Consider the following 24,335-nt stretch of genomic DNA (forward strand, 5'->3'; position numbering starts at 1 on the left):
GTGACCTGAACTGGAATGGGGACCACATTTTGTGTCCCAAGGAGGCCAGCAGTGAGCAGGGTTTCTTGGAGGGAAGTTGGGGATCCCATGGCAGCATTGGGGTGGTTTGGAGCAGCTTGTCGACAGGCTCTGTTCCCCTGCAGATCCCACTTTTTTTCCCTCAGGGTGTTCCTTCCTCCTGCCTGTCTTTGCCAACCATTCTCCCAACCATGCCTATTTTCCTCAGTGGTGCCAAGGAACTTGTCTGAAATAAAGGCCCTCAGGCTTAAACACTCCAGTACTGGCTGCTGAGGACTTGGCAAGTAAATGAGAGGTGGCATCAAGAGAAGCTCTGGGCAAGGCAATGAAGGAGAGTGCTGGAGCAGGTCTGTCCGGGGAGGTACCTGCCTGTCTGCTCTCCGAACATCCCGTTTGCCCTGGCTGTAGTGGGATGCAAAAATCTCATGGCTGTTCTTCCTGGCATCTGTCATGCAGTGATCTGGGCAGCTGCAGCTTTTCTTTTTGGGGAGGGTGGGGTGAGATTACCTGTGTAACTTAAAAAAAAAATAAAAATAATAAAAATCTACCTCTTGGCTGGCACACTTCCACCAGGCTCCTCTGATCACAAACCACTCCTCACTTCCCCCTGCACTTGGCCAGGAGGATACTTGCATCACAGACCTAGATGGGGGGACCTAGTGGAAGCTGGTTGAGCTTTTCCTTCTGGGCTCACTCCTGGTCAGAGACCAGGTGAGACCAAGCATAACCTCAAGGATATCTCCTTTTTCCCTGAAGTCACAAGTAAAGTTCCCCATGCTTTTATCAGGCCAAGGTTTGGGGTTTTGTTTACCATCTCTGCTTACTCAAAGACCTCGTTGTGTTGGGAAGCCTGTGAAAGACTGGAGAACGTCCCTGGCCATGCTGCGCTGTGGAGCAGGGATGCTTGGCTCAGGGGGTTTGTCTACCCTGAGCTGTGTCAGCAGTGAAACTGGGCATTGCTCCAAAGTGTGGAGATGTGGGCACTGGGAGCGTGTTGCATGGCTGATGGACATCAGGGTGTCATTTTGGGCATCAGGGTGGATTTACGACTTTGTAGCAGGTGCCCTCATCTCTAAGCATCATTGCAGATGTGTCTCTCCTCTCCCCAGTTTGTGACTGCAACGGGATGTCCAGGCAATGTGTCTTCGATTGGCACCTCCTGAGGGAGACAGGAAATGGGTACCGCTGCCTCGGCTGCCTGGGCAACACGGAGGGTGCCCACTGCGAGCGCTGCAAGGAAGGCTTCTTCCGTCAGCGGGAGGAGGACTGCTGCCTGCCCTGCCGCTGCCACCCCCAGGGTACGTCTGCTGGGAGGGGACAGGGTTGGGTCAGGGGTGCTGGGGGTCAAGTGCCTGCTGTCGTGTGTGGCCTGGGCTCTGCTGAACATGTGGGCTACATCAGGCTCAGGGTCCCTGCACTGGACTGGGGGAGCAAGGGGACCAGCTTGACACCAGGTAGGATGATCTGGGGAGATGCCAGAGCTCAGTGCTGTGTTGCCACACTGTGAGCTGCAGGAGTGGCACCCACCTCTTCTTGGGTGATTCATCACTTGGTGCTGGGCGTTTCAAACCCCTCAGCCTCAGACTGCAGCCTGGCTTCAAAACCCACCTGCCCCCCAAAATAATCACAGACTGGCAGCATGGTTTGGGTTGGAAGGGACCATAAAGCTCCTCCAGTCCAACCCCTGCCATGGGCAGGGACACCTTCACCAGACCAGGCTGCTCCAAGCCCCGTCCAACCTGGCCTTGGGCACTGCCAGGGATGGTGCATCCTGGGCAGCCTGTGCCAGTGTCCTACCACCCTCATCATAAAATGTTTTTTCCTTATGCCCAATCTAAACCTTCTCTCTTTCAGTTTAAAACCTTTGCCCCGTGTTCTGTCACTACAGGCCCTGGTAAAAGGTTTCTCTGCCTTTTCACCACCTCCCCTACCAAGACACAATGCTGTGAACTTGGGAATTATCCTTTTGCTTTTATGATGCAATTAAAAGCTTTTGTGGAGCTTGCCTTTATATATCGAGTCCCCTTTATGTAATGAAAGGCTGCAGTAAGGTCTCCCTGGAGCTTTCTCCTTCACAGGCTGAACAGCCCCAACTGTCTCAGCCTTTCTCCTTAGCAGAGGTGCTCCAGCCCTCTGACCATTTTCATGTCCATCCTCTGGACCTGCTCCAACAGCTCCATGTCTGTCTTGTAGTGGGGACACCAGAGCTGGACACAGTGCTCCAGGGTGGGGTCTTATGAGAGCAGTGTAGAGGGAAGCATCACCTCCCTCGCCCTGCTGGCCATGCTGCTGGTGATGCACCCAAGATGGGACTGGCTTTCTGGGCTGCAAGCACACATTGCCAACTCATGTCCCACTTTTCATCCACCAGTACCCTCAAGTCCTTCTCTGCAGAGCTGCTCTCCATCCATCCCTCCCCTAGTTTGTACTGATACTGGAGATTGCCCTGACCCAAGTGCAGGACCTTGCACTTGACCTTCTTGAACTTCATGAGGTTCACACTGGCCCAGTTCTTCAGCCTGTCAAGGTCCCTCTGGATGGCATCCTTTCCTTCCAGCATCTCCATCAACAATCCCTGCCTCGCCAGGAGGGACTCTGCTCCTCTCTGTCCTGAATTTGGGGGGTGGCCATGAACCAGCAGGGGGCTGCTCTGTGTGGAGCTGTTTGCCTTTCCCAGCTGCCATCCTCATCTTGAGGACAGCAGCCAAACCCCAGCACAGAGAGCAGCATCTTTCGCCAGCCTTATGAGTCAGGCTGATGTTTCCTGGGTGTTGCAATGTTTGGCGGGATCCACAAAGGGTTTTAATTGCATCATAAAAGTGAAAGAATAATTCCCAAGTTCACAGTGTTGTGCCTCAGGAGAGGAGGTGATGCAAAGTGCTGTGACGCATGGGGACAGACAGTAGGTTTCAGGCTCTCCAACTCCTCTGGTGGCTTTTTGCAGGCTGCAAGGCTACAAGATGGAATGTCTAGTTTTGAGGTCTTTTCCATGGATCTTGTGGTGGTTACACAGTAGATGTGAAGGCTCCTTCATCCCAGCAGGTTTCAACTCTCTCTGCAAATAGGTAGCATGTACCGCTTGCATTGAAGTGCTGTAGATATTGGAATGCCTGTCACTCTCTGTTGGTGCAGAAAATCAGTAGGAGTACCACCTGAACGTGAAAAAACGGTTGGCAAGAGGATAGATGAATGAACTTGGAGGTGGCGGTGGGGCAAATGTCCCATTAGATGCCCCCTGAGCTGATGTGCAGGGAGTGCGCAGCGGCAGGACCACTGCCCGTGGCTCTGGCATCCTCTCCCCTTGGTGCCCATGTGCGCAGAGTGGTAGGCCAGCAATGAAGGATCCTGCCATGGCCCTTGGCCCCATAGGGTCCTTGTAGAGGCACTAAAATCAAGTTCTATTGATGTCTGCTAGCAGAGAGTCTGGCAATAAAGAAATAATTCTCTGCTTGGTTTGCATGTCATTGAGTCAGTCTTGTCCTTTACAGTGGCCTTTATGATAGGGAAGATCTTTGTCCTGAGTATCTGGTCAATGCCTGCTGGGATTTATCTCCTCCAAGCCTCCTGCACCAGTCAGGGAGGCTGGAGTCGCTTCAGCAGTCAGACCTGGTGTCTCAGCCCTGTGCTGGGACCTCAAGTGGGGACCTGTTGCTGAGGTGTTGCCACTGCAATGATGGCATGGTGCTTTACTCCCTGTCCAGCCCGCACCATCTCTGGGAGGGCGCAGGCAGATGCTTGTCCGAATCTCTCCTTCCTCTCTCCCCACAGGCGCCCTCAGCCCACAGTGTGACAGCAACGGCCGCTGCAGCTGCAAACCTGGCGTGATGGGCCAGAAGTGCGACCAGTGTCAGCCAGGCTTTGAGTCCCTCTCCGAGGCTGGGTGCCGGAGGAGCTGGCAGTAAGTGCTGGTACCCATCAGTGGCATGGGGGTGGCTGGAGGGGCAGCCTCCAGAGCTCTCCCAGCTGCTGTGAAGAGCCTGTGCTGGCTGAAACCACCCCATGCAGAGACAGAGGCACATTGTTTCATGGCAGCACACCGATAGCCTTAGGCAAACGTTGCTGGGAGAGAGCAGGCTCCAGCAGGGCTGGACCTCCCGTCCAGCACACACAGCTTACTGGCACACAACAGCATCAAAATCTGAGTTTTACCACACGAGGCAACCACTTTATTATCCAGACAATGCCAAACAGGCACCAACCATGGGTAAAATACAACCTGCCCAACATAGGTCTGCCCAGTGTCGGTGCCTCTCACAAGGACTGGTCTCATGCAAACATGTGCATGCAATAATTGACCCCTTCCTTTGCACAGAGCCCCATTTAAACACCTTTCAAAGTGTTTCTGGTTCAGCTTCCTCAGTGCTGTGTCCTCCTCTTCCTTGCTTCACCCTGCCATTGCTCCTTTGGGCCTCCTGGCAGGAGGTGGGGACGAGGGGTGGCCGCCTGCTGCAGTGTTGCTGTGCCTGGCCTCCCTGCCCGGGGCTCCCCAGGGTGCTGCTGCCTGTTGGAACTCAGCCAGGGTCTATTAAGCTCAGCAGAGCTTTGATTTGCTCTTGTGGGCGGGTCTTGCTGAAGAGAAGCACCTGGGATGGTTGCAAGGTGATGCCTCCAGGTGTCGTGGGGCGGTAGTGTTGGGCACCATCCCAGCCTGGCAGCTGTAGTGCTGCAGCTGGGTTACTTAGAGAAATGGCTCTGCTGATTATCTTTCCCCTTCTAGCACAAAACTGGTAGCTGGGGCGGGTCTCTGCTGTCTCGTATAACAGCTGGGGGAACTGAGCTCCCAGGCTAAGCTGGAGATCCAGATGAAGGATCTTGCTGTCCCTGTTGCAGGAGCCTGCAGTGCGAGTGTGACCCAGCTGGCAGCACAGGGGGCTGCCTCTCCGGACACTGTGTCTGCAAGGAGACCACTACCGGGGAGCAGTGTGAGAGGTGGGTGTCAGGAGGACTTGCCAGATCACTGTGTGTCTTGTCCTCCATCTCCCCGGCAGTTGCATCCGTGGCAGTGCCCACAAGCCCATCTTACCATCCCAGCCTCGTGATGGCCTCGATCTGTGGTGACTGTGTGGCATGGCTGTCATTGGAGGGCTGATTGTGTTGGCCAGGAAGAGTAGAAAACGAACTTAGACGTTGTCATGTTTTTGCATTTTCCAGGTGCAAGCGAAACTTCTATAACTTGGATGCTAGAAACCCTGCAGGATGCTCCCCCTGCTTTTGCTATGGGCACTCAACTGTGTGTGTCAGTGCAGACAACCACAGCATCTACAATATCACCTCCACCTTCCAGCAAGGTGAAGCCCAAGGACATCCTTACGGCTCCTGGGGGTGTCTGCCATCCCTTCTTTTTGATGTGCTGGAGGAGCTGCCTGGTTCACGGCCCTGCTGGGAGTCCCTGTGCTTTGATGGGTGGAATGACTTGATTGTAGGCAGAAGTGGGGGGAGGGTGTAGTCTTGCTTCGTCATATCTTTCCTGCCCCTTGGGAGGAAACTTCTATGCCCAGCCTGGTTTATTTACAGACTTATCAGCATAGGGATATCTGTCCTGTCCCCTCAGAGGTTGAGGGGTGGGAAACCTGGAGGGTTTTGATAAGATACAGTTTGAGAAAGATGCTGGAGTCCAGGAAACACCTTCCCTGTCCCTGCTGACTGTTCCTTCTTGGACTGTTCCTTCCAGGTGCTGAAGGCTGGCGAGGTGTCTATGAAAGCGGTTCCCCAGCCCAGCTCCAGTGGTCCCCACGCCATCAGGATGCCTTTGTAGCGGCAAGGAGACCAGAGCCGACATACTTTGTGGCACCTGGTAGGTGTGGGTTTGGTGTAGGGTAGAGGTGTCAGTGTCCCTTTTGCTTGGTCTGATCCTATGAACTAAGCCTTCAGGAGGAAGGCACGATTTTAAGTCTGTAATTTTCTCCCTTCCTTCCCTTTGTAGCAAAATTCCTCGGGAACCAGCAGCTGAGCTATGGCCAGACGCTCTCCTTCGATTACCGTCTGGATCGAGGGGGACATCAGCCTTCTCCGCATGACGTGGTCCTGGAAGGAGATGGCCTGAGAGTCACTGCCCCCTTCTTGCCCCAAGGGAAGGTCCTACCCTGTGGTGTCAGCCAGATGTACACATTTAGGTAAAGGGAGATGCTGGGGCGTTTGGGGCAGGCTGAGCAAGAAAGGCTATGGCTTTAAGGAGCTCTTGGATTCAGCTGTGATTCCTCAGAGGTGGCAAATACTTCCTTGTTTTGGGCTGGAGGCATCTCAGGTGCTTCTCTCTTGGATAAGGAGGTTACTTTGTGAGAGAGGTGGTAGATGATCTGGCTTGAGGTTGGGCTGGGTACTTTACTCAGGAACGGTTGCATAGGTGAAGGTTGTCCCCGAGAGCCTTGGGCTCAGGAGGGAGATAGGCAAGGACTGCTGCATTTTCTTGATGAGGCATCTTGCTTTCTTAAAACTGGTTCCACTTCTCCCCCCGCTCCCATGGGCAGGTTGGATGAGCACCCAAGCAGCAAGTGGAGCCCGAGGCTGAATCACTTTGAATATCGCAGGCTGCTGGGAAACCTGACAGCTCTCTGGATCCGAGCCACCTTTGGGGAGTACAGTAAGTTGAGGGAGAGCTTGCAAGCACAAGTTGGATTGTCCTCATTGCTGGAGACGCCAAGTCTCCAGATGGAGACACCTTTGCAAAAAGATATTTAAAAATAATAAAAAGTGCCCTAAGAAGGGCAAAATTAAATTATGAAGAGATTAAGCAGGATGGCAACAATGGGGACAGCAAAGCCTGGACTCCGGTCCATCTGCCCAGGGTGTTGTAATGAAATGTGAACTGCTGTGGGGGACTTGGCAGGTAGAGCTGCTGATCCCCCAGCTGTATCTCCCTCTAGGCACTGGCTACATCGACAACATCACCCTGGTGTCAGCGCAGCCCGTGGCCGGGGTCCCTGCTCCCTGGGTGGAGCACTGCGAGTGCCCAGCAGGGTACCAGGGGCAGTTCTGCCAGACGTGTGCCCCCGGCTACTGCAGAGATGTCCCCAGCCTGGGGCCCTTCAGCATCTGTGTGCCATGCAATTGTCAGGGGGGAGGAATTTGTGATCCTGACACCGGTAAGAGAAGCCACCACCATGCTGTGCTTGTAGGGTGTATGGGATCGTATGGCAGCTGCCTGTCCCTGTATTGCACTATAAGGGGCATGGGGAAACTGAGCAGGGCAAGATCCCTGGCTTGGGGCCTGGAGTGTAGGGGACATCACGGGTAAAACACCCCAAAGCCAAGAAGCGCTGCGGCCAAAAACACAGGAAAAATGTGTTGGGATCAAATCGGGCTTAGATGATGCTCACTGGAGAGAAAGAAAAACCATCTGTTACTGCTTGAGTAGCATTAAAAACCTTTTCTTCTGACTTTTTGTTTTAAAAGTAAGTTTGGTGTCAGTCGATACCAGTGATGGAAACAGATTTTACTACCTGTCTTGTTAAAATAGCCCTCAGTGTTGCCATGTAAAGTCAAAGTAATGCAAAATTAAGCTGTTATTTTCCAAGCCTGAATTGGAATTGAATTTCCAAATATCTGGACATTGATCAGGAGGCACAAAGGTCAATGTGTGGCTCCTTGGGAGCTATATGAGCTGTGAAAAATGAGATCCAGCCACCTTTGGGTGGTGGTGGCCATCCTCCCTGCCCTGCAACCGTCTCCTTGATGAGTCTTGCTGGGCTCCCTCGCAGGAGCAGGGTATGGTCCTTCCCGTGTGGTGATGGACTGATGGGCAGAGAAATGGAGTGCATATGGGCAGGCATAGGGATCACAAGGACTTCAGTGGAGGATGCTGGACCATGGGTACTTGTGCTGCAGTGGGTGGCATAGCCACCAGCAACAGGTGGCGTGGTGATTGAGGGTGTCCCATTGAGGTGAGAGCAAACTGCTCTAAGCCCTTGCTTTGTTCCTTCAGGTGAATGCTACTCAGGAGATGAAAATGTGGGCAACATGGTCACCTGCCCCTTTGGCTTCTACCGAGACCCCCGGCAGCCACACAGCTGCAAGGCATGTCCCTGTGGAAACGGCCAAGGCTGCTCTGTGGTGCTGGGCAGTGAGGAGGTCATCTGTGACCACTGCCCTCCTGGAGCTACCGGTAATGCCCTTGTCCAGGTCATTTCTGCTATGCCTTTCCCTGGAGCTTCAATGGGGAGCTCCAGGTGTTGGTGGGCCAGGAAGCTCAGAGGGGGGGTGGACCCTCCTGTCTTCTCAGCCTGGATAAACAGATAATGTGGTTGCAAAACATATGGGTGGGGAGGGAGGGGAATGGAAAAATTGGGGGGAAAAAAAGGCAAAGCAAATAGGAAATTACTTGCTTGAGGTCAGTTGTTGCACCCAGTTCCTAAAAGCCTGTCTGGAGCATCATGTGCTGGCTGTGGTGGCAAGGAGAGTGGAGACACTGTTGTGCCATCCCTTATGAGACTGAATGCCCACGTTTCTGTAGAGTGGAGGGAGCAAGGCAGCTTCTGCCTGCTGGGCAAGAGTGTGAGCTTCTTCTCATCTCTCCTTTCCCAGGGCCCAACTGCCAGTACTGTGCTGATGGCTATTTTGGAGACCCAGCAGCTTCCCAGCCCTGTCAGCTGTGCTGGTGCAACGGCAACGTGGAACCCAACGCCGTGGGGAACTGTGATCGCCAGACGGGCGAGTGCCTCAAATGCATCTACAACACCGCCGGCTTCTACTGCGACCGCTGCAAAGACGGCTTTTTTGGGGACCCCCTGGCCTCCGATCCTGCTGACAAGTGCAGAGGTGAGAGCTGGGCACTGGTTGAGCTGGGGATGAGTAAGAAAATCCATGCCAGAGTGTGGGGTGGCTTGATGGGAAAGGAGCATGCTGCAATAAGCTAAAGCTGGAAAGCAGGAGCAGAGGGCAGGAATTGGGGTATGGGGCTAAATGGTGGGAGGAGAGGGTGGAGAGAGAAGGATGGATATGCTGAGGCCTGAAGTGGGGACAGGCTTCTTTGAACTCAAGCCACTCTGACCCACAGCCTGCACCTGCAACTCCACTGGCACCGAGCCTCTGAAGTGCAGGAGCGATGGGAGCTGCATCTGCAAGCCTGGCTTTGAAGGTCCCAGCTGTGAAGAGAGTGAGTGCCCAGCTTGCTATGGCCAGGTGAAAGCCCAGGTGAGCATCTCTGTCCACCCTGGGGCCACTGAGAAGCGAGGGGTGTAGAGATATGCTTACCCTCAAGCATCTCCTGGTGTGAGCGACAAATGATTTTGCAGGCTGTGCCTGAACTTTGGGGTTATACCTGATTCAACTGATAGACTACAACCTAGAGCTGCTGGCCCACTGTGCCCCATCAAAAAATGAGCCCTTGTTCTGCTCTCTATCCTCTGGCCAGATTGCAGATCTGGTTCCCACCCTGGTCTTTCCGTCATGGGTTTGGTGTCCCATGCGCTGATGTCCCTGTCTGCTGTGGTTGCAGGTGGACCTGTACCTACAGCAGCTGGCGGAGCTGGAGCTGCTGTTCTCGGAAGTGCAAGCTGGTGGTGGGGCTGACAGTCAGGAGCTGGAGGAGAGGATGCAGCTGGCTGAGGAGACGCTGCGGACCATCCTCGGGGATGCCTTGAGCCTGCAAGGTACCACCTACCCACTGCCCTCAGATGGGGCCATCTGTTCAATATCAGGGAAGGGGTTTGCTCAGTGATGAGTTTCTCTTCAGCCTCCCTCTTTGCTTCTCACCAGCCTCTGACAGGTCTCTGGAAAGCCACGTGGCCAGGATGAAGGGACAAGAGTCCAGCTCCCAGAGCCAGTTGGATGAGGTCAAGGCAATGGTGGAGAGGCTGAGATCTCTTGGGAGACAGTACGAGAGGCAGGTGCAGGACACCCGGCGGCTGCTGGAGAGAGCCAGGCTGGACCTGGACCATAGTGGAGCTGCTCTGCGTCGAGTGGTAAGAGCATCTTCATGTGATATGCTCCTAGACTAGCCCAGGGCTGAAAAGAAAAATCCATGGAGAGAGCAAGAATTTAACATATTCTACTTATTACATTCATTTTGTGAGTGCAGATGTTCTGGTGGACATTTCTCTATGACTGGGTGCCTGGAGAGGTGCTGGCAGGTATTTCTGGGTGGCTGTGGCGGTTCAATGTGCCACAGTTGTCGCTTTCACTTACGAACTGGATGGAGGGCAGCGAAGAGCACTCACGTCTCTTTCTCCCTCCTCAGACCATTCCTGTTTCAAACCTTCCTGGAGGCTCGAATCAGTTCTTGATGCTGGCCCAGGAGGCTCTGAGACTGGCCAACAGGTGAGTCCCTCCCACCATTAGTTGAAAGAGAGGGGAGGGGAACTGAGATCGTGCTGGGTGCCCAGAAGGCCCTGTTTGGGGATACTTGCCTAGCCACCAGACTGCAGCTGCCACAATGTCTGTGCCAGCCCTGGAGCAGGGGTAGATGTGACTGCTGGACTGCCTTTGCTGCCCTGCACAACTGCCCTCGATTGCCTTTGGGGGTGGTGTTGGGTATGTTTTAGAAGCATCTTTGGGGTCAGAGTTTGGCCCATGAGTGTGTACTTGGAACAGGCAGTGTCTGCCTCCCATCTGGTGCTCCTCTACCCTTGGGAGATGCAGGTGGGATAAAGAAACTATAGGTCCCCTTCTCAAATATTCTGTGTTTCCCTGGAGGGTGCAATCCAGTATCACTGAATAAAATGGTCAAGGAAGTTGGTGGAGAAAACTCAAGTGGGAACCTTTTCTCATGAGCCCCCACTCTGTGCTTTCCAGCCACCTGCAAGCTGCCAACACCATTGAGCAAGATGCAAAGACAGCACGGGACGACGCGCGGCAGGCGCTGGAGCTGGTGCATGCGGCCACCGGCAGAGAAGTGACCACCTCCGGCTCCCTGCAAGGACTGCTCAGGAAGTGAGTGGAGTCTGTGTTCGCCTGCATGTCGTGGAGGGCACGTGAGACAGAGGAGGGGATGGCTAAGCTTCCGTGCCACAAAGATGGTCATCATCTGCCATGAGTTGCAGAAACTTGCAGTTGGAGGCAGGGCAGGCAGGGATCTGCCTGGACTTCAATCACTGGCATGTCTAGGCATGGAGATGAAGGGTTGGCAGCTCTACAGAGCATCTGCTTCCCACCCCACAGGCCGTGATGGTCTTGAGGGCCTGCCTTCAGCTGGGGGGAAGGGGTTTAATGCCATATATGTGAACGGGTTCCCGGGGACCACTTCCATATGTGGTTCCAAATCTGGGCTGGGTTTAGCCCAAGGCTAGATTTAGCCCCATGTTGTCTGGCTGGCTCTCTTGGTTGCGCTGGTGTCTCTCCAGAGTCCACCACGGTGCTGGGATTTTGCATACTACTGGTGCTGTACGAGCAACAGCCTCAAATGAGGTTAAAATGCTGAACAGAGATGTGCAAGAGGAAACATCCGGTGGTAGGGCATGGATTGGCAGAGCCACTGCAGAGCCTGTGAGGGTTTAGCTGATGTGAAACACCTTTGGCTTCTGGAGCAGAAGCAAGAAGCCAGCGGATGCCCTGCTTGGCAGAGGGGCTGGGATGCAGGGAATGTTTGCAATTGGCTTTTCTTGTGTGATAAATCTTCATGGAGCCTTGGGGAGCATGAACGAGTCAATGCAAGAGGCAATGTTAATGCTGTGGTGGGGTTTGGCAGCCTGGCTGGTACCATGCTTTTCAATCTCTTATCCGTGCAGGTATGAGGAGCTGAAGTCACTGGTTGGAGGTCTGAAGGCTGAGGCCAACGGGATGGCCTCTGAGGCAGACAAGGCTTATCAGGGCAGTCTGGTGCACCTCAACTCCCTGTCCCGCCTGACGGGGACTGACATCAGCTCCTTTGAGGTGAGGATTTCATGCCTGTGGGACGAGGAGATCCCCTTTCACTCTACACACTCCCTGCCAGCAGCTCAGCCCTTCCCAGGGCTCTGTCTCCATTGGGCATCCATCAGATATGCATCTTCCCACCTTTTTGTCCCTGTGGCTGGCCACAGCACAAGGAAAGAGATAAGCATCTGTCACTGCTTGCTGTGGTTCCTGGGGAGATGCTGGGACCCCCAGGCAGTCATTGCATCCCTGTGTTTCAGGGGGAGGCAACTCGGCTGAAGCAGGACGGCAGTGCTCTCCTGAGCGTGGTGGACATCTACATGGTGCAGTACAGGCAGCTGCAGAGCCGCACGGGGCACTGGGAGGAAGAAATCAAGCAGCTGCTGCAGAGGGGAGAGAGCGAGAGAGTGGTAAGAGGTTGGCTGGGGGCTGCATCACCTTCAGCGTGAGCTGGAGCCTTGGTGGGATGCCTGTGGCTCCACCATTACTGCATACTATCCTAGCCTGTTTGCCTTGCTCAGAAACACAGCCATTTGGGGTTGGTCTTCTGGAGCTTATGGGAGACCTTGTCGTGTGTTTGGAGCTGCTCGTGCAGGGTGTCACCAGCACACCTTCTTCACATTGGGCAGGTTGAAGACCTGCACCTGGAAAGATTAGGCCTAGGAAGAATCATGATGGCTGGAGCTGGTTGAGGGACTGTCTGATGCTCCAGTACTGTGTCCTTCATCTGCCTGTTGTGTCCCTTTTGCCTGTCACAGATGCTGACGCAGCTGCTGTCCCGAGCCAATCTCGCCAGGAGCACAGCCCTGCAAGCCGTGAGTGCTGGCAACGCCACCTTCTACGAGGTGGAACAGATCCTGAAGAGCCTCCGGGGTAATGTCCTCAAAACCCTTCCTTTCTCCTCCCTTGTGGGATCTCACAAAGGTAGTGCAGCTTCATTTCCACATGTCTCTTTCAGAGTTTAACCTGCAAGCAGATGACAAGAGGAGGGAAGCTGAAGACGCCATGAGGAGGCTGCCGATTATCAGCAGCATGGTCACAAGTGCCAGGGAGAAGACGGACCGAGCTGAAATGATCCTGGGTAGTGCTGCTTCTGAATCCAAGGCAGCCAGCAACACTGCAGTGGAAGTGAAGGAAATCACCACGGGGATCCAGCAGGTGAGGGCAAGCCCTGGTGCTGCTGCTGATAGGAAAGAGTTTGGAAGGGAAGACCATGGAAGAAGAGGAGATAGTTTGCAACGCCAAAGTGTCTTCATGCTGGACCTGATATGTTGACTTTTGGACCAGTGTTTGTCTATAGTGGATCCTGCAGAGATAACGAAGTTGGCTGTAAATGAGTGGGTGTACTGAAATCTCTGTAGGCATTTTTGTCCCATGAGGATCTCCCTGGCATCTCTCTGTAGCCACCTTTTTGTGACCAAGGGGATTTTTCACTTCCACAATCTTAGCTGCTGGTGGGCTTGTGAGCTCCCAGACTTACTGTTGGTGGGTTTGATTCCCAGATTGTATGCTGTAATTCCCAAAGAATTTGTTGATGTCTGCAGGAGAGGTTGAGCCGTAATTATAGAAACAACTCTCTGGAGCAACTGATGTGAGCACATGAAGGATGCAGGAAAGCCTGTGATAATTTTTGGTCCCTGTGGAAGGAACCAGTTTCCACCAACTCCACACTCTGGTGCACCCAGACTGATTTCAGCCGTGCTCTGCCCTCTGAAAGTCCCTTTGCCTTTCCTAGGAGATCACACGTCTGAAGGTGGAAGCCAACAAGACGGCCGATGGCGTCCTCGCCCTGGAGAAGGCAGTGGCCACCCTGCAGCGCGAAGCCAAGGAAGTAGATGGCGAGTTTGAGAAGAAGCTCTCAGAGGTTGAGGCAGATGCCACTGTGATAAAGGAGGTGGGTGCCCGTCTCTCTTACCTTGCCTCCTTGCCTGTTGATGTTTGGGCAGGACTGCATCTTAAAACTGCCACCTTGACTTTTTCAGACAGCTCAGGAAGCTCAGCATGTCCATGCCAAGGCTGGCCAGGGAGCGGTGGTCATGCAGGAAATGTTGAATGCCCTGGAAGAACTGCTGCGTCTGATGAGTAGGTTTAGCACTGCTGCCGTAGGGCGTGGATGGAGACAAGTCCCCACTGGGGTCTAGGCAGGGGTGCTGGGAGTATAGCGGGTAGCTGCCTCAGATGATGCCAGTAAATGGGCTGGGCAGCAGGATGGAGATGAAGTATCTAGAAAGATCTAGTCCTCAGCCTCCACCCATGGTTCCTCTTTCTTGTTTTCCTCCTGTGTGATAGACCAGCCTGGTGCTGTGGATGAGGATGGCCTGAAGCAGCTTGAGATTAATTTCAGCAAAGCCAAAACCAGAAGTAACCAGCTGAAGGATGAGATGTCGGAGCTGGAGCAGACAGCTGCGCTGCAAAAGGCCCGGGTGCAGACGATGGAGAGCAGCATTGATGAGATTCTGGCGGATATTAAGAACCTGGAGGATATCCAGAGGAATCTTCCTCCAGGCTGCTACAACACAAAAGCCATTGAGTTGCCGTGAGCAAGCTCTGGAAAGGCTGCAGCACCTGCCAGGCTGAAGGCAGGAGGGCCTGGCCCAGCTGCCCTCCCCATACCTGGCAGGACTGGCTGCGTTTGGCTGTGTTTAACTGATCCTTACCCTCAAGTTCAGCGTGACAGCTGAAGTTCGCATTATCACGCTGGCCCTCGAGAGTCCCTGATTTTTCAAAGTGGTCCGTCCCTCGGTCACGGGAGGAAGGAGACACCTGATTGTGTGAAGGTGCTACTGGCTGAAGAACATTGTTCCTGCAACATTTCTTCGAGGTGCAGGTGGGGGTTGCTTGGTGTCAACCTTGGGAGCTTGCACATTTCAGAGCCTGAAGTTTGTGGCTGAGAGGTCTTCCACCCCCTGTGGATCCCCTCTCCTGGTCTGGCACACACAGAAAGACTGGAGCTTCTGTCCTTAGTTTTGACACTGCCACCACCTCTTCCTCATCTTCTCTGTGGTGTCTTCCTCGCCTTCAGTAGCTCAGGAGGCAGGGAACAAGCAGCTTGAAGAGTCAGTTAAGGGAGATGAGTTTTGAGCTGTGACACCAGTGATGCTTCACATGGCTTTCTTCTCCCAGCCTGCCCAGTCCTCACCTTGCTGGGAGTGGTGCTGGGGTGGTTTTGGAATCACAGAATCAGAAAATCATTTGGTTGAAAAAGACCTTTAAGATCACCGAGTGCAACCATAGCCTGTCCACCACTAAACCATGTTTCTACGCACCTCATCTGCCCATCTTTTAAATACCTCCAGGGATGGTGACTCCACCACTTCCCTTACATGTTCAAGCACAACCTTTCCTTCCAGGACCAGTCAGTTTGGTATCAGGCAGCTTTCTGGGTGTCCCGGTGCCCAGGGGAAGCATGGTGGTATCCCTTCTGCACAAAAACCTGGGGCCCTGCAGCTCTTGTCACAGGAACAGGAGCTCTTTCCAGGGGTCTGCAGCCACAGGCTCTCATGGCTGAGAGCCCAGTCCCATCCTGCTGGAGTGCCAGTGCCCTGATTTGATTGGTTTAAAAATACTGAAGGTGTCTTGAATGCGTCTCCACCTCTAGTTTGGTGCTGCCTGATCCCCCCACCTCCCTCCTGTGTGGTGCTGGATGTTTCTCAGAGGCTCAAGTATGGACCACAGGGTTTCCCATGATACATCTGAGCAAAGCTTGGAAGAGCTGAAGACCACAATGCTCCCTTCACACACCCATGGCTCTCCTGTGGGTCCAGCCCCATTCTGACACCACTCCCAGCTTGCTTTAGATGCCATATCTGGGGAAAAAAGAACTAGCAGATGCTGGAAGTCAGCTCTGCTGGAGCCCCCCTGACCTGCGTGATGGTGAAAGAGGAGGTCCTGGGTGGAGAAGGACACTTTGGGAGACTTGCTCACTCCTCATTAGCTCTGATTCTCTGATAAAGCAGTTCTCATGCTTTTGCTTGATAAGGATATACCAAGTGTTATGTCTGCATTATACTTTTATTTAAGTGAGAAGTATTCCTGCCTCTGGCATGTCTTCCTTCTCCCATTGTACAGCATAGGGACAGGTATTATGGACCTGACTTTATTTTTCCATGCGTTGGGTTTCTTTGAAAGGGAGGAGATCAATAAATAATGAGTACTTTTGGCTGGATCTTGCCCACTGGGTTATTTTCTCTGGTGCCCTGTTTTGGGTGAGTTTGGCCATCGGTTCTCCCAGCAGTGCAGCTGCTTGCCCTCGTGGGATTGTTTTGAAATGACACCAATGACATCTTTGTTCCATTTTATTTTGTTTATTACATAATTTAAACATTTTGCTGATAAAGTTTTTCTTTTTTTTTTTGTCAATGACCATTTTTTTCCATATAGCAACAGAAGAAAAAAAAATAGGCTCCAAAACTTTTGACAAAGGTGAAATCGGTGGCATGACAACTTCAACTCTTCCCCCCTCCCCCCCTTACTTTTTTCCAAAAGGCATTTGAAGTTCATTTCCCTTTCAGCAAATTGCACTGTTTAAAAGTGGAGTTTCAAAGACCAAAACCCACGAGCTTCTTCCCACCCCTCACCTGCACCCTGGAAACCCTGGTCCTCACTTCCCTGACAGTCACATGGAACTTCAGGGTTGCTTTTTTTTTTTCTTCATACCCACCCAAAGACATTTTCCAAACCAGTCCCAGAGCTGAACGACGTGTTGCAAACCTCCATCCTACCCCCATTGTACTGAGAGTTTTTCTGAGCAGATGCATGAAGGCGCAGGTAAGACTAGTAAGACAGAATATATACTCATCATCCATACCACAATACTATGTCTCTAAGGCATGCTGTCCTAACCACGATGGGATGGGATGGGAAGCCAGCTGGCTTCCCCTGTGTCCCATCTCATGTACCTGAGGGAGTGAGGGAGGATCTGAGGTGGCTTTCAGACATGCTGCCTGCCTTCCTTCTCCATCTCCTTTGTTTTATTTCCCTGTGTCTTTTCCTCAGTTAAAACCCCACTGTCCTTCCTCCCTCTGCAAAGAAGCACTGCTCTCCCAGGAGGTTAAAATCCCCGTGTGTGTGTGTGTTTGAGGCTGGTTGCTACCATTGCTTTTCCTCCTCCAGCCTGGAGCTAAGAAACATGGGTGATGTCTGGCAAAGAGAGGAGGTTGCTGTCTGAAATAACTTCAGGATTGGGGTGGAGAGGGAGGAGAGACTGAGAAACTGAACACATGAGAGCAACGGGTGTCGGAGAGGAGTCTAGCTTACATACGTTGGGTGTCTCATGGATGAGATGTCCCACCATGGGCATCTGCCCAGTGTGTTAGCTAAGGGAGCTCAGTTGGTGAGAATTTCAACCTGACTGAAGACCACCATGAAGAAGAGGTGACCCTGCATGCCAAGGCCTGCATGCTCTCATCATCCTCTCTGCTCTGGTTTCTCCATGGCTCCCCAGTCTGTGGGACATGTCTGCATCTGCCTGGAGATACCAGAGCTGGCATGGAGGGGATTCAGGTGATGAATTTACAAGAGGTCCCGAACAAGCCTTGGCAAGGAAAGACCTCTTCTGGCCTTTTTGCAAGTCACATCATTTCTGTGTCTCTTGTTTTCCCTTCTGAGAAGGGCTGTGCCCTCCTCAAGAAGGTGTTAGCTGCTGCTCATAAAACCTTGCCTGCCGCAAGGAGCCTGTGGCTGTAGGCTACCTTGTTTTGTACAAAGTCACTTGCAGTTACAGAGATGCCAGCAGCATCCATCAGGACACCAAACTTAGTGCAATGTCTCATTTTTGAAGCTTCCATGAGAGCAGCTTGTGATCCTTCATAGATTTTTTTTTTTTAAGGAAAAAAATAAAAAGGTAGTTTCAGATCTTTCCCTAAAACACACTGGAAGAGCCTCAGCGTACCACTGTCCCATGCTGGGGACCAGCAGCTAGTCACAGTGCTGCCCTAGGAAAGCCACAAAGCCAATATGGGCAGCAGCCATGTTTTGGGAGAGGGTGATGGTGTGGGCTAGCCTGAGACTAGTTAGTTCAATCTGTGGGGAGTAAGCAGATGTCCAGGAGCTATAAGCAGCAGAGCTACACACAAAGTGACACAAGGTTAGGCAGAGAAAGGGAGAGGAGAAGGTGAAGTTTAAAGCAAATGTGTACCTTCTTCTCGGGCTGTGACCTTTCCCAGGGGCTGGGGCAGGTCCTTGCACCATAGGGATGCTCAGTAGAACAATGGTGTGCTTCAGCAACTCTCCTCTCTGCAGGACTTAAATAATTTTCTTTTGCTCCATGTAACCTGCCCTGGTTTTATTGTGAGCATCTCCACTAGGCTCCATCCCTCGCATCTCAGCCATGTCACAGGCAGAAGAGCAGGAGCCTGGCTCTTCCAAGGGATGTGTGAAGTAGCCACAGCTGGTTTGAGAGGTGGAGGATGTATCATGCAGTTAAACTCTTGAAGGAGAGGAGAAGAGGAGGGAGAAGTAGACAAAAATAAAGATCTGGATGCTAAAGAATGGAGGTGGACCCAACCCCCACGAAGCTCAGCCAAGTTTGGGACAAATTCTCACCAGAGACTTCTGGTTTGCTTCTTCCTCCCTTGTTTCTTTGCCTCATAAATGGCAGGTCCCTTTCTGGGCACTGTGGGCTGTCCTCTCCATCACTGGGTTGGAGTGGAGCATCATCCCAACTCCACTTGCCAAGGGCATGGCTTGGGGTGGGTTGGGTTCTCTTGCAGCCAAGAAAAGGTGAGACATGACATCTTCCCAAGTAATGCTTGACAAGGTCTCTGCCTCCCCTTCAGAAATGTCCTCTCCATGTTTTTTCAGGGCCAGGAGGAGGATTTTGTTAGCTGGGTTGTCCTACTGCTGGCCTGAGGATCTCCCCCTGCCATGGGGCACTAAGACAGTTGGGTTACAACTGACCGCTGCCGACCAGGATTCGTTTGGTCATCATGCCAAGAGGTCCAAAGGGTTTGCACTAAAACTATTTAAGAAAAAATCTCCACCTAGATTTATTGAGCTTAAGTACCGTAAGATGATGCAGAAGAGGAAGCCCCTGCTCTGAGCATGCTGGGAGGATGGACCAGGGGGACCATTTCCCAGTGACATGCTTGGAGGAGGTGTGCTACCTCCCCTTGAGCACACCAAGCACATGGCTCTTTTAGTGGTCCACCCTCCCTTCCCAGGTATGAGGGGAAGAATGGTTCCCCGAAAAAAGAGACCAAACTTCTCCCCTTGGGGCCGTGCTGTGGTTCCCTGGACACTGCTGCACTGATGGAGCGCTGGTGCCGGGGGGTGAGAGGAGACTATGGGCTGGGGAGAGAGATGGAGACATGGACTGAGAGAGAGAGAGAAAAAAGAGTGATGGAGAGCTGTCGGCAGGCGGGACATGAGGGTTGTCTCGCTGCATGGCCTCCTGCACTTAGCCGGAGGCGTTGATGTAGAGCTGGCTCTTGAGGATGTAGTCGATGACGGGCTGGCAGAGGTAATCCACAACATGTCCGTCTCCGTGCTGCAAGGCCAGTCTGGGGGTGCAGGTGGGATTGAAGGGGTCAGAGCCCATGTGGGTGGGTTGGGTGCCCTTGCAAATGGAAGGGTTGGCTGTGGGCACCCCTCTTCCCACCCCATAGCTGGAGTCCCCCTGCATCACTCACCTGCTTTTGGTGGAGCTGACGACCGACATGGGGTGGTTTGAGTCGTCCTTCACCACCAGAATGTTGTTCTGCAGGGGAAGGAGAGAGAAAAGAGCAAAGGGATGGCCTGAAAGCAGGTGTCTGCCGCATCAGCCCCCCTGCCCTGCTGGCCTCAATGGGCTGCTGCATGGTGGTCCCATTGCTCATCCCACCTAGCAGCTGAGAGCATTTGGCCTCGAGACTTCTTGTGCCCCATGGCAGAAGTACTCCCCTGGGCAAAGAGAGGCTGCAGGTACTCTCACAGTCTTCCTTGTCCACGTGTGTATTCACTTACTTTGTACTTGCGGAGTATGGAGGAGTGGTTCATGATCCGGTCGGGGTCTGCTCCATCCCGGGGCACCACCACGATCCCGAACTCCCCAACAATCACCTCCATCTAGGAGTAACCCAAAGTGGGGAGATTTTTCATAACCATCCTTTGCAAAAAAATCTGCCACTGCTTGCCACTGCCCTCCTGCACTATGAAAGCTGGGCCATGGTCTGGAGGGAGAGAACATTGAATTTGGTTTCTATCTGGACAACCTTTAGCAGAAACTTGGATTTATTGAGTCATGGTACATGGTCTGCAGTGGATGAAATAAAAAGACTCAGATTGTTAATAGATGTTTATAGATGTCAAGGTTCGGCTTTTGGGAGGACTTGTCATGGTAGAAAGAGGGTGGCAGCAGAAGAGGTTGCTGAAGAAAGACATGACCTCTGTCTCGCTGTAAGGCTTTATGAGCAGGATGGACATGCTGGTCTTGGCAGAGGTCTTGTAGGGTTGTTCTGCCCCAGGCAGAGAAAACCTGAGTTTTTGCCAAGGCTGGTGGCCAAGTTTGCCACCATGGGAGGACAGCTCCCACTGCTGTACCCATCTCAGGACAAACCAGACTCAGCTGAAAGAGCTCTGGGTCAGAAAACTCAGGCAGCAGGAGCATGTGAGGTGGTGCTGGCACTGGGTGTCCTCTCTACCTGTGCTTTGACATGCTTTTTTTGTGTCCTTTGTGCTGGGCTTTGAGACCTGCCATGTCTTGCATTTTACAGCTTTTCAGAAGAGATATCTGCCAGCTAATTGTTTTAAAAACTTAGGATTGAGGGCATGGTAATTTATTTTAGAAATGGTAGCATGGCTTAAGAAGGGAGGGATTTCTGTGTTAACCACCTGATTTCAGCAAAGAGCTGGTGGAGATCCCATAGCCAGCACTGCTCTGGTTGCCAGGAGCAGCACGTGGACACCTCTGTCTAGGGCTGGTGTCCTCCCATGAAAATATGGCTTCTTTAGGCATGGACCACAGTGTCCAGGGTGCTGGGTTTCCTGCCACAGTCCTTCACTAATCGGGGTAGGGAGCAGAGGAGGCACAGAGAGGTAAGCAGCAGGTTTTGTCCATTTTGGTTGTGGCATTAAAGGTGCTGAGATGGGCTTATGTCAACTATGAGTTGGTGTTAGGCATCGTCTGGCCAAGGAGGCAAGATGGTTTTACTTCTCGGTCTTTGTAAAGATGGGTACTTGGGTACCCTATATTGTAGGAAAAGCCTTTTATTAAGTGAAAATTATTAATTTTGCTGTAAACGTGTTTAATTTCTAATGTCAGGCCAACTTTCATAAACTTCTCCTTTTCTACTTCCATGCCTTGCTTTGCTGGGACTTGTATCTGCTTGATCTTCTTCCAAGGGATGAGGAATGGGAGCACAACCGTTGGAAACCCCTTGGGACAGGCTTACCCTGCACCCTGGGGAATGTCCTCTGCATGAGTGGTGAGTAGGAGCAGGACTTGGGTCTGTGGAAGGGGAGGATGGCTAAGTTGGATGTCTCAAGCGCAGAAAACCCTGTCCCTCAGTCTGCTCATATGTAGGGAAGGTGAGGGTTGGGTTAGCATAGAGGATGTGTTGGGGATGGTGGGCATGGCTTCTGGTGGTGACTCACATCTGCCTCATTCCAGAGACCGGGGATGCAGAAGGACTCCAGCAGGTCACTACCACAGAGCAGTAAGATGCGAAGCTCTGTAGAAAAGAAGCAGAGAAGCTCAAAAGGAAGAGCAAACGAGACAGCCTCCCCCTTCATTGCCATCCCACTGTGCTGCTCAAGGGCATCCACTTCCACAAGGACTTCCACTGCCAAAGATCCCATGGTCCTTCTTGCATCCTTGCTGGTACCAACCACCAAATATCGCCCCCTATTTTATTGCAGCTTCTCTCCTATGCTGCTGGGTATTTGTCAGCATCGTTACATGCTGTTCAACTACAGCTGTGCTCCAGCCCTGGAGGTGGGGTATCCCTGGGAAAGGAGATAATTTCTCCATGCTATAGGCATCCACTGTCACTTTGTGATCTGCTGCAGGGGCTCCAACTGCAGCGCAACAGGGAGAGCTCTGGGGATGGCCATGTTTGCTTTAGTAAAGCTGATTTTGTGGCACCAGAGATTTTTCTTGTACATCTTGGAGGACTTCCATGTCCTGCCTTTCCCCAGGCTGGGAACGATGCTTGCCTACAGCTTGCTTTGAGGGTTGGCTTTGCTGCTCAGTAAACACAGCAAGAAAGTTGAGCTGTGGGAAGGATCTTTCTGCTCCAATAGGCCCATAAGGATTAATTTATTTGCACAAATACTGGAGGAAAGCCAAAAATCCACCCAGAGGGGTGGGAAGAGCTGGGTACATGAGAAGGTGCCTCCCTAGTTGGCATTTTCAGGTGGCCAAAACCTTTGGGCACTGCAGGTGTTGATGCTAGGACAGGTGTTGTGCCAGGCTGTATGTGAACTAGCCCATGAAATAGGTCTCAAAAACACCAACAAGCTGCTGGTGAGCCACTCTCCTCATGTAGAGCCCTGGGTGATGTATGGTAGTGCCACATACATGGCAGCTTGGTGGGTCTAAAATCCCCTAAGGGCTTTAGACAAAGGGGAACAGTGGCTGCCCGGGTGGCCCAAATCCCTCCCACTCCTGAGGGCAAAGCTTGACAGGGCTGTAGGCAATGCAAGGATGTGGGTGGCACCACTGCAGTAGGGAAGGTTTCATGGCACTTGGAGTGACTGTCAAGGAATGATGCCATAGCAGGTCCATGCCAGCACTGGGAGCCTGGTCCCCACTGTTCTCTCCCTTATTTTAGGCTGTTTGCCAATGGGAATGGGCTCAGGCCAGTTTAGGACTGCTCCTGTTTCAAGCCCTCATAGGTGTTACGGAGTTGCTCACCACCACCCTTTGCTCACCACTGGATCTGTTGTGTGCCCACTCCCAAGCCATGTAATGTTGACCTGGAGGAGCTGAAGTGACACAGAGGGGGCTGCTTACTCACCGATCTCCTCATATCGCATCACTGTCCCCAAGTTGGCGTTTTCATCTGGGGAAGGCAAGCAAAAGAGAGGTGGTGGTGCCTTGCCTGGGAGAGGGACTGGGAGGAAGGCAGGGGGCTGGCTGTGAAGCCAAGGCAATACTGGGTCTTTCCTCTACTTACCCACAAAGGTGAAGCGCTCCATGGGAGGGCGAACGCAGCAAATCCGGCTCAGGCTTTCTCCCACCTTCCCCAAGATCTTTGCTAAAGGTGAAGAAGGAGGAAAATTAACCAGACACAACAATGTCCTGGCAGACTGCCGTGCATGAATGCTTTAGCCACCCTGGTCCTGCAAGATACTCCTGTGCCTGGGTGTGGGAACCAATCTCAGCATCTCCGCACCACCTCCTCTTGTGGTGTTAACTCCCAAGAGTGCTATGTTGTGCCTTGAACAGACCAACTGAACAGCTAAAATCACTGAAAAAGCAATCCCAAGATGTTAGTTTTTATGGAATTTAAGCAAATCCCCCTCATCTCCCCAGCTAACACCTCAGTGTCCCATATCCCGATGGCTAGTGTGGGATCCAGCTACGCCAGCTCTCCTGCGAGTTCGTCCCTCACATGCACCCAGTGGGTACAAGATACCCTTTCTCTTAGATCCTCTTGCTGCCTAGACATCATCCAGCTAAAGTCCAGCATGATTTCACAGCCATTTTGAGCTGTTCTTGGTTCCCTTTGCTGTGGTGGATGCTACTTCTGCTCCCCTGCCCTGGCATCACATCCCCACCCAACCCTGGGCTTGATGCATGGAGCCTGATGAGTGGACCTGACCCAAAAATAAGATGATGGAGCACCGTTCCTAATGCTCAGCAGTCCTGGCTGGGACGCAATGGGTGGGTGGCCATCCCCTCTTCCCTACCCCACTTCCACCTACCCGCAGTGGGCTTGTTGGAGACGTTGTTGTTCTGATAGATGGCCTGTGAGGACTCATTCTGAGGCTGGCCGATCACAGGGGTGATGGATGGGGTGTTGACATTGGAGAGGATGCATCCAGTCACTCTCTGCAAAGAGGGAGAGGTGTAGCTGGAACAGTGCCTTCACCCCAGCTGCCCTCTGAAAACTTTACAACCCTTGTAACAAGCTGCCGCACCCCAAGCTGAATGTTATGTTCAGTGACAGGTACATTCAGGCTCGCTTTAGGATCCCCAGTCCCATCTGACCTCACCAGATGAGCCTGGGTCTAGCAGGATCCTGTGGATAACAACTTGCAGTTAAGGCTGAGGCTGGTGGGATTAACTCTTTTGCGTGGACCCATGAGGTGGGCAAGGATGCAGCCGTGCTGCCTGCAGGCAGGCATCATGCCTGTCGCCCAGGGGTGCTCATAAATTCTTATGATAAATAAAAAACACAGCAGCTGATGAATCAGCGGCACAAAGCCAGCAGCTTACACGTTGCCCTCGGAGCAAATGCATCTGCTCCTCCATTGGTCCCTGCAGGAGAAGGAAGGCATCTCCAGAGGCTCCCAGGTGTTGACACCACGGTCACTGGATGCAGTGGACATCCCACCAGGCTGGTTAACGCTGCTTCTTTGTCTCCTGTCTGAGCTGTCCACGAGTTTGT

General features: G+C 52.7%; 2 protein-coding genes across 2 annotated transcripts; one reads left to right on the plus strand and one right to left on the minus strand.

The window, feature by feature from the left end:
• Window positions 1–1,127: 1,127 nt before the first annotated feature.
• LAMC2 (laminin, gamma 2) lies at window positions 1,128–14,345 on the plus strand (the record flags this gene model as incomplete). The annotated part of the gene is made up of 22 exons (XM_010191402.1): window positions 1,128–1,316; window positions 3,787–3,916; window positions 4,849–4,947; window positions 5,170–5,306; window positions 5,690–5,812; window positions 5,942–6,131; window positions 6,486–6,598; window positions 6,882–7,100; window positions 7,940–8,119; window positions 8,539–8,772; window positions 9,011–9,147; window positions 9,452–9,605; window positions 9,712–9,917; window positions 10,193–10,272; window positions 10,747–10,884; window positions 11,679–11,823; window positions 12,066–12,215; window positions 12,564–12,678; window positions 12,764–12,963; window positions 13,541–13,699; window positions 13,788–13,887; window positions 14,095–14,345. Coding segments are annotated over 22 exons (3,449 nt in total), but the record flags the coding sequence as incomplete, so codon positions are not given.
• A 4,818-nt stretch (window positions 14,346–19,163) lies between these two features.
• Window positions 19,164–23,776, minus strand: NMNAT2 (nicotinamide nucleotide adenylyltransferase 2; the record flags this gene model as incomplete). The annotated part of the gene is made up of 7 exons (XM_010191401.1): window positions 19,164–19,304; window positions 19,434–19,501; window positions 19,747–19,848; window positions 21,376–21,452; window positions 22,740–22,784; window positions 22,899–22,979; window positions 23,650–23,776. Coding segments are annotated over 7 exons (603 nt in total), but the record flags the coding sequence as incomplete, so codon positions are not given.
• Window positions 23,777–24,335: the final 559 nt, after the last annotated feature.

The sequence above is a fragment of the Mesitornis unicolor genome, unplaced genomic scaffold (genome assembly GCF_000695765.1).
Source record: "Mesitornis unicolor isolate BGI_N332 unplaced genomic scaffold, ASM69576v1 scaffold17339, whole genome shotgun sequence".
In the NCBI taxonomy this organism is placed as follows: Eukaryota; Metazoa; Chordata; class Aves; order Mesitornithiformes; family Mesitornithidae; genus Mesitornis; species Mesitornis unicolor.